General features: G+C 47.5%; 1 protein-coding gene across 3 annotated transcripts in view; it reads left to right on the forward strand.

The window, feature by feature from the left end:
* The first annotated feature begins 666 nt into the window (after positions 1-666).
* The window catches only part of TMEM120A (transmembrane protein 120A), a 15,033-nt gene continuing 5,855 nt past the window's right edge, over positions 667-9,844 (forward strand). For all 3 annotated transcript variants that reach the window (XM_014524479.2, XM_025214984.1, XM_025214985.1), the window contains exons 1-5: positions 667-738; positions 5,093-5,211; positions 6,711-6,827; positions 7,404-7,463; positions 8,526-8,621. In XM_014524479.2, coding sequence (XP_014379965.1) covers positions 682-738; positions 5,093-5,211; positions 6,711-6,827; positions 7,404-7,463; positions 8,526-8,621 — 449 coding nt within the window. In that variant the 5' untranslated portion in view covers positions 667-681. The remainder of the gene's footprint in view (positions 739-5,092; positions 5,212-6,710; positions 6,828-7,403; positions 7,464-8,525; positions 8,622-9,844) is intronic.

Here is a 9,844-nt window from a genome sequence, read left to right on the forward strand (position 1 = left end):
TGCCTCGGGCCTGCGCGGGGCGGCCGCTCCCTGCCCTGCCCTGCCCTCCCCTTCCCTCGCAGCCGGCCGGACACTCGCCGCGGCCCCGCCGAGCCTGTCGCTGAAGGAGTCTCCCGTAGCCGGCTGCTGCCCTCTAGCCCCATCGTCTCATGCAGCCTCTCGTCCTTCAGCGCTCGGCCCTTCCCCTTGCCCGTGCCAGCCTCCCTCTGGTTAGCTGGCGGTTATCTGGTGTCTGATGACCAGAACTGACCGGCTGTACTGGCGAGGGAGCCGTCCCCTCTTGGGGGCAATGTGGGAGTTGCCTTGTGTGAATGCAGCCAGTGTGGAGGCCTCTGTGAAGCCGGGTTTTGGGGTCCCTGCTCTTTGGATCGGCTCAAGCCAGCGCCTGCCTTACGTGTGCCGTCCTGCCCCTTGATCTTTCCAGCTGCTGCTCTGACGACTGTGTGTTTATTGCTGGATGCTTTAAGGTTCAGCGCGTGACTTTTCCCATACTCCCTGGCATGACTTTACCTCACATTCTCTGGTACGAGTAGTATTTTGTCATCTGTTCTGTCTGAGCTGTTACCTAACTCCCCTTCCTAACTGCTTCATGTCCAGGGCACTAGGGAGTTCTCTGTCCCAACTGGACCTTTCTTCACCACCTTTCCTTAGGCACTGATCACTTCTGCTGCACAGAACGGCATGAGCGTAGCAGCCTCAAGAGAACAAGACTCATTAAGAAGAGAAATCTGCTTGAAAGTAGGCTTCTTTAAAAGTCGCAGTAGGCTTTAGGGCCACAACATCTTGCTATTGAAATCTTGCCCTAAGATGGTAAAGAGCTTTGTATTGTGTCCAGTTCCGTTTCCCAAAGCACGGAAACTCTACGAAGACGGGGACTTGGGAAGCCTGGTTCAGTTCCTAGCTTAGCTGCTACTTCTCAGATTGACTTGCCCCCAGTCTGTCTCGTGTCCTGACTTCTTACCTGTTAAACAGCTGAAACTTCCCTACCTCACTAAGTTGCTGAAGGTAAAATCGATTAATCACTGAGGTACTCAGACGTGATGATATCGATGTAAGTAAAGGAAATTAAGGTGGTTGAGTGTTTTAGCCTTAATTACAGTTACAGGAAATACCTCCCCTTAGCTTGTTCTTTTTTCCAGCATCCTATTTTTTGTCAGTGCCCTGCTAGAGTCACGTGCTTGACCTTGTGTCTACCCAGCCTTCACAGAGGCTCTGTGTTGGTCGTGAACAGCCAGGTACCATCAGCATCCCAGGAAATTCAGTTGGGCGTGCCTTTGTGATGGGTGAGGGGAAAAAGTGGATTAGTTTGTATTCTTTATACAGTGTTCATAGCCGCTTACCTGCTAACATTTCCTCTGGTTAGCCTAGGCATGTTTGACAATGTCCTTGTTTAAGGCCTATCTTTTTATATCCAACTTGGGTCTTACCAGAATCTTGACTCAAGGTGACAAAATCTGGGTTCTGGTCAGACTTGGTAAACCTTCCAAATGAACTTGAGCATTTATGCTGTGGCTTGACAAGCTGTCTTCTCTGGAATTGCTGGGAGACCATTCACATGGTGCAATTTGCTATACCAAATAACATATTATGGCTTATTTGCCTCCGGTACTCTTAGTGCAAGGTTTCCTAAGTGGTATAAATAATAGAATAAGGAACCGGCCCAACCTGCAGTGCTGTAGGAGCTGAGCACCTCATAATCGTACCTCTCGTTTGTGCAAGACTTTATCCTCACTTTCTCAGACGCTGAGGCTAGGTGACTTGCCTGAGCTCACACAAGGCATCTGTAGCCAGGACTTCAACCCATGTCATTCACATCCTTGGGAACGACCTTAACCATCAGACCATCCTTTTGAAACTAGTATCTCATCCGTGCTGGGGTTGCTGCATAAAGTACGTAGTCACTGTGCTTCTGGCTTGGACTCCCCAGAACAAAGTGTGGTGAACCTTGCCATAGATGGGATGTTTCTAGTCCATGTCACATTATGCAGGGCTAATTTGAGAGCTGTTGTAAGTGGGCACAACTCCCTCAAAGTCAGTGCAACTGTCCTTTATATTGGGCCTCACTTGTCCCACAGCTGCTGTGACAGTGAGCCACCAAGGGGCCAGTGATTAGACATGGCTGATGTCTTTAGTGAGCTTCAGCCTTGGGCATCTCTCAGCTCAGGGTACAGCATGGGGCCACACCACACATTATTAGCAATAGGCCCTGGAATGCCAACATGCAACTCCCCTATGAATGTATTAATGTTTTCTCTCACAGCCAGTGCCTTGGCTTAATTACTGGTTATCTTTGTCAGTGTTTCCTAACTGCCTTGCAGCCGATGTGTCTGCTTGAATTACCTCAGCTGAAAGGACTTGTCCTGTTCCTGCTTACACTTATATTGCATCACACATGGGCCAGTACTTCTGAGAAGCTAATCTCTGGGTACTGCATCCAAAATTTCTTAGATTTTACTGTTATATGGAACCTGTGAACATATCTCCAATGGAGAAGCTGGGCAGTTTCTAGGCATTAGTTGCAGGGGATTTTCCAGCACCATTTACTTCAGTTATTTCTCATGCTTGGCACAGTCCCATTGCTACAGCATGTGGGGGAGGGGGAAGGAAGAATGCTTTTCAGAGAAATGACATCCCTGCAGTTCATCAGGGATTTTCACTTGATGACTATGTGGCTTGGCTCTAGCTGGGAATGAAGTGGGCAGATGCCCCTGCAAAGTTCCCCATGTTGTTACAGCTGTGACTGAAGTCTGAGCACAAACTAGTTTCCAAAATGGTCTAGCACCCTTCTGTCTGAAAGGGGCAGATCCATCAGATACAGGTGTGAAGTGAGCAAGCTCATGTCACCAGTGACTAAGTCATGCTAGATCCAGGTCACTGTACAGGTGTCTGAGGCCTTTTGGATCTGCTTTGTGAATGCACATCTCCATGTTGTGGCCCCTCTTTTACATTTCTCTTATTCTTCCATAGGGAATCTTCAGACTCTCTTCTGTCTGAAGTGACTGCTGCTGTAACAAATACTTGTAGCCTATCCTGGGGACAAATCAGCCCAATCCCTGACGTGCTGGAAGAGTAGCTAGCTACTATCTGTGCTGATTTGAGAATTTTCCCTCCCTTAATCTCCAGACATTTAACCGACAGAGGGCAAATGAGCAGGCCCAGATGCACCTAGCCCAACCTGGGGCAGGAGGCACTCAGGAGAAGTCCTTAAACACAGCATAGCCTCTTGTATTATACATAAAATCACATGCATTTGGCTTGCTTCTCTGGCAGTAGGGAAGCTAAACTGATGGTGCTGATACATAGGCGGGGTGCATGTGCAGTGTGGGGAGTCCTTGAGACTCTTAGCCTTGCTTTAAAAGGGTTAAGTGGGATATACCAGAGTTGCTTTGTGAAGGGCTTGGGGAAACCAGCAGTGATGTAAAACTGTTCCTGTTTATTGGAACATAAGAACATAGCATTATTGCTTGAAATGACCTGATTTCAAGACAGAGTTCTCCTTTTTCTCTTGATTCAGCTTGGCAAAGACTAGATTGGGACTTTTTTCCTGCATCTTCCAGTTTCTTCAGCAAGTAATAGGGGAGAGAATATACATTTCGGGAAGCCGTTTGTTTCACATCTTCAGCTACTCTTGCTGTTCTCTCAACTGAGGTACTTACACAAATTGAAAGGCAGAAAATGTTGAAGAAAACACATTCTGTCTTCCAGCAGTGTGGAACATGTGGAGCCTTTGTCCTACAGCAGGCATAGAGCTTAGGAAGAGCAAACCAAGCAGTGCACTTGGGAGACCTAGGTTCTGTCCCTGCTTTGCCTTTGAAAGTCACTTACTTCTTCCCTATCCTTTCTCTTCTTCACATAAAATGTAAGCTTTTCACAGCATTTGCATGGCAGGGAAAGAAACTCTCTCCTAAATGCAAAATATAGTAAGAATGGTATCTGCAGTTATACAAGGCAGAGTACTATTGCAAAGGTGTGCAGGGCAGCTTGTGATCACCAGCTGAGAGAAGAAAGACTTTTCCCTACCCTACCACATCAGTCAATGACCTACTGCACCAGCTGATGTTACAGCACAAATCTGTCTCCATCTTCCAGCACTGGCTACCATCCTGAACTGGGGTCTGGAAGAGTCTTATGCTTCTGAGCTGTGGGCTGCCTTCCACGTCAGTAGCTTCCTCTCTGTTGTTTCCCAATTGCTTGAGTTTCCTGTAAGACTGATCAAACTGCTGAGTCAGCTTCTCTTTGTGGCTTTGTTGTTTGAGGCTGCAGAAGCCCCAGTAGCTATGTAGGCTTCAAGCCACTTTCAGGGTAGCAGCCACTGTAGGCATCTCCTGGAATTGGAGTTTTCTGCTTAATTAAATTGCTACTTTGGCCTCAGGAGGAATGCCTTGTCAAAAAGGGCCTGTCTATTCCAGCAGAGAGCGTGCTGAACAGCAGAATGGCACTGTACTGCCAGCGTGTATGGTTGAATTCTGTTTCAGGACAGTATTTCACATTGAGGATCATGGTGACAGTGATTGATTGCACTTGCTACATATCCAGGGATGTGAGTTCTTGGTCTGGATTCTCGTTAAAGGCTGTCCCGAGTTGATCCAGGCTAGGGAGTCAAAGGTGGCTGAATATAATGCCAGCTACATTGCTCACTTGTGGCTATAGAAATTAGTGTGTCTTGGCCATGCTAGCCCTATGAGCTGCTAGCCTTTGTTTTTCAATACTGCATTAGTGGGTAGAAGCTGGGATTGAATCTGTTTACAACTGTCCCCAGAGGCTGCTTCAAGTGAAGGAAGCAAATGGAGGCAGACAAACACCAATTTTCCCAGGAGATTCCATCAAAAGGTGCTTGGCAGATGAGCCATTCCGCCACCTCCTGTGATGGGGCATCAGGTTATTCCCAGCTGCAGAGGAGCAAACTAGTACAAGTGTAGCTATTGCCACAAGTTGCTAACTGAGCTCAGAAAAGTGTTCAAAAGTGACTCCTCTTCCTCTGCTGTAGGTACTATTCCATTGTACTTGCATCTAATGTCCATTCTGTATAACAAAAGCAGGGTCTACAAGCTGGGTCTCAGAGGCTTAACACAGACCTTATCTCTGTTGCCAGGATAACCACAAGCTGTACAAACAGAAGCTTGAGGAACTGATCGGGCTTCAGGATGGGATCTCCAGTTCCATTGCACGGCAAAAGAAGCAGCTGAAGGAGCTTTCTCTTGCCCTCAAAAAGTAAGTAGCTGTGTAATAACCATGCAGATCCCTGCTCAGAGGCAGCAAGGGAGACTAGGCAGCTGGCTGTTGTGCCTTGGGCTTCCAACAGAAACCAAGAGAGGGGTGGAGAGGGGATGTCATGGAGAGGTGAATCATAGAGGAGCACGGGCTATGGAGATATGGCTTCTCTCATTCCTTGTTCAGCAGCCTCTTCCTTGCCTACCTACATTAATACAGTCTTTGCCACTTAAAAACATCCACAGCTAGTACAAGCAGCCATTTGTATTGCACATACAGGGTGAGCCACTTGCCAACCCTGAAGATCTTGGCAATTAAAGGCATTGCTTAAGCCAGTGGTTTTGAGTCTTTTTAGCCTCGAGGCCTCTCTGCATAACTTTTCTGACTTTTATGGTATCCACTGAAAATCAATGAGCTAGAACTTAAATTCAGAAAGGGTATGGGGTGGTGCCTTGATGCTAAAAAAAGGTTAAGAACCAGTGCTCTAGTGGTGCCAGATGAAGGCAGTAGGGGCAGGATCTAATCCTGTCCTTTCCACTGTCTGCCTCTTCTCCACCCTTGGCATCGAAGGGAGCAAGGGTAGCTCCCCACTGGCAAGGCTGCTCCTACAGGGTCTCAAATGCTGGCAACTGCCTCTGAAGTTCCTCTCATCGGTACTGGAAGTATGGGAGGAGTTGAGCTGCAAAACGTGGCACTGGCCCCCATATCCACCTGCCTACCCACAGCAGAGCATACTGCTGGGAGCATGGAGGCAGTTAGTGCAGGGGAAGATGAGGAAGGGCAGCAGTTCTCAGAGGAGCAGCCACAGGCACCCCTGAGTAGCTAGGGCCAGGCACAGAGCATCAGACTGGGGGAGGAGACTATTTATCTCCTCTTGCAGAGACCAGGTAGCACAGCACCCCTACTGGGATCTCATGGGACTCATGAGAATCACTGGCTTGGGCCATGTTAAGCATACCGGCTATTTTATGCAGGCTTGGGTGTTGTCATCAGCTTTGCTGCTAAAACCAGGCCTAGTTTACAGTCCACTTCATTCAGTGGGCACACAACCCCTATCCTTGTCTGCCTGCTGTAAACAGTGGGGACTGTTTCCATGTCCCATGGTGATTTCCTAGTACCTGTTAAGTGCTAGGAAGGCAAATGCGATTTGGCATTTCCCACCCGTTTGTTGCTACTTTTCATCTGAGCTTTCTTAAAGACAGCCAGGTCTCCCCAGAGTCCTTGGACCAAGGCCACCCTAGTACTTAACTCATGAACATCACTCAGGGTTTTGAAAGCAGGTGGCTGCTTGCTTGTGCTGGCTTCCACCTCATTTGTTCTTCTCCCTGATATTCAGGAACTGACCTGTAGACTGAGTCCTGGACTTTAAAGTTCTGTGTTAATCTCTGTAGCTTCTTGCCCTTGCTTTGTCCTTCTTTCATACAAATTGAAACATCTAGTGCCAGCACCTCTGTCATGTTAGTGCCCTCTGTCAGTCCATGTCATGTTCCTGTTTGCAGATGCAAGCCCTCTATATCTGCAGAGGAGGAGGAGTCCATCCAAGAGATCCAGAACTTGATCAAGGAGAGGCAAAATGTTTTCTTTGAAATGGAAGCGTATTTGCCAAAGAAGAATGGGTAAGACACTGTCTTGGGGGTTTCTTAGTGGAAAGGAACAAAGCTTTTGGTTTCTGTGTAGTTTCTAGAGATCACTGAGGTTATCGGGGAAGAAACTACATTAATCTTGGTGGGTTTCACACTTGGAGAAAACTAATGAAAAGCTCAGTTTGCAGTCAACCCTAGTTACTTTCTCACTGCTTATTTAGGAATCCTGCTAAACCAGATCCCAAGCCATGTTTCAGCTTAGGCCTGGGAAGAAAACAGACCTACCATCCAGAGACCACTTAGACCACAGGCTTTCCTATCATGTTATGTGCTACCCCTTGGGGGGAACCCATATGATTTCCTGCTTCTGAATCATTCCCATAGGAGAGGAAGTGGTGTTTGGGAGAAGAGGGCCCCTTTAGACATTCAGTGAATCTTCCCCTCCCCAGTTGCTGTAACATTATCAGAAGTCTGCCAGTGTCCCTAGTTCCTGAAAGCATTGGTGATGAGAGGAAGAACTGTTATAACCACCCTAGTGCTGAGATTAAGCTGGCAGCTCCCTGCATGTGCTGCGGTCTGGTCTAACTCCTCTCTCCTCTTCTGATCTAGGTTATACCTGAGTCTGGTGCTTGGAAATGTGAATGTCACACTGCTCAGCAAGCAGGCTAAGTAATGCCTCTCTGCTATCTTTGTATCTATCTCTGTGTTTAAGGGTGGTGGAATTACCCTTCTGAGGGAAAGCTTTTCTTCTGGCGGGGCTCAGGCTTTGCTCTTCTCTTGGCTAGGTGGCAGCAAGACATCCTGAGTTGAGCTGCAGTGCTGAGCATTGAACAGCAGTTTTTTTCTTCCTGCAACGTCTGCAGAGACCTTTCCCAGCTGACTGATTCCAATCAGTCTTAGACACCCAACCTTCTTTTGCCTGTGCTTACAAATGTACCACCTCTGCCCGAGCTCTTCAGCTCTAACAAGCCAGGCAAGGTCAAGTCTTAATGGGCAACCAAGTCCTCCAGAAGAATAGCAGGCTGCTTCTGTGACTAATTCAGTAGCCAGCACTCCTTTGAGGGAACATTGTTATGAAAGGTGGAAAATCCAGGGGCACAGTGTTGTCTAAGAAGCTGCTCCAAAACATGCTCAATAAAAAGAACAAGGAGTTCTCCTTTCTTTAGTAGCTTGGGCCTTGCGTTGCCCAACTATCAGGATCAGTTCAGGGCTGTACAGCTTCAGGGGTACTTGTTTCTAACAGTGAGAGATTGCCCTTGGCAGTTGAATGTTGTCCATTGCCTTTGCCTGTTCTCAGTACGCTGTAATGATCTTCAAGCCAAGGGGTTGGGATTCACAAGGGTTGATGTTCAGAGGGACCCAGGGTACCTTCATTCAAAGTTAGTAAACACTCTGGTGTGTGTGTGTGTGTGGAAAGCCCAGGTGTCATTATCAGGGCCTTGGGATATCAGTGCAATTTGCTTTTTCTGCCAGATGTGAGGTGCTCCCCTATGGTGGCAGGAGCTGTGCCCTGCTCTGGGTTGCACTTAATCTAAGTGGAATTTCTGAGGAGCGGCAAAGGCAAGGATTTCCTTATGTTGCTTCCTTAAATATATACCCCATATGATTTTCTTCTGATGGGGCTCAGGCTCACTGATTTGGTGACCCACCAATTCTGGGCAAAGAGTGCTAGATTGCAAAGCTCCTTCCTGCCAGACAGTGTCCACAACCTTTCTCTGTACCTCCCTGCAGGTTTGCTTATAAAGATGAGTATGAGAAGTTCAAGCTCTACCTCACCATCATCCTGCTCATCGTGTCCTTCTCCTGCAGGTTCCTCCTCAACTCCAGGTGAGTTAGCAAGCAGCAAGGCTTAGGAGCTCCCCACACCATGCTGGTGGCCTCAAAATATAGGCAGCTTCAAGGGCTTTCTTTCTTATAGAAGAAAGGGGCTACATATGGGAGCCTTCTATAATTGATTGGGTTGTACCAGCACATACACAACTTGCAGCTGTGGGGCTATTGTAGCTAATGTGAGGCAGAGTGAGGCCACTTGGAATGACCCCCACCTGGCCTGGGAATCCAGATAGAGCAAAGCTCCCATGCAAGTTGCCATTAGGGCAACCATTAGGGGTTTTCCTGGTGTTTGTTCTGCAAGAAGCAAAGCTCAAAAGCATAAGGAATACAGCATAAGGAAAATGGTTCACAGGGTCCAGCTCTGGACTGATTATGGCCTTGGCAGGTGGCTTATGGTCTGTGCCTTGATAACTAAGACCTTGCAAACAGCTGGTGAAACTTCAGTGCATTCATGTTTCCCTGATGCTACTGTCCTTGGTCCCAAGGATGAAAGCCACTTGGGATTTGGTAGTGTGGGTTTCCACCCACTGCTGAGTGAATGGGCCCAGAGCTGGGGCATCCGTTATCACTGCAGACTTTGAAATGTCATGAGAGACCTGTAGAGAGGATGCAGTTGATAGATTTCTTAGTTTCTATGCAGCATATACCTGTGCTTTAGTCCAGGGCCATGTGGTGTGCTTCAAGCTGTTTGCAAAAAGCTTGCTCTTCTGTGATCAAGCTATGTTGCTTTGGTAGGGAGATGCTACTCTTGCATTCTTTGCACTTGCTCCTACTAGGAAGACAGCCCATGTCCATCTTTGCCCTTCTGAGTTGTGTCTACCACATTCTTTGACCCATGATTCTCAATCAGGGTGCCACAGCCCTGTGGGGCGCTTTGAGGTCCTTTCTAAGATGTCTCAGGGTATGAAGCAATATTAGCACTGCCAGGTATAAAAACATGATTCAGAAGATCAACCCAGAGACTTCAAATAGAAATCTTTTAGTGTTAAAACAATTTTGATACATTGTGGGGTTTCGGGGTTCTTTGTAATAGCAGACTTGCTCTATTACTTTTCTGCACTCAAAAATGAGTGAAAGCTAAGCAGGCTTTTTCCAGATGGGACCTTAAGTCTATCTTTAATCTGAAAATGTTGAGAACCACTGCCCTACACACTAGCATAGGTGCTGTACCAGCAGTGGGATCGCACTAGAGAACCCTGTATTTGGTCTGTAGGGAA

This window comes from Alligator sinensis, unplaced genomic scaffold (genome assembly GCF_000455745.1).
Source record: "Alligator sinensis unplaced genomic scaffold, ASM45574v1 scaffold1420_1, whole genome shotgun sequence".
NCBI classification, from domain to species: Eukaryota; Metazoa; Chordata; order Crocodylia; family Alligatoridae; genus Alligator; species Alligator sinensis.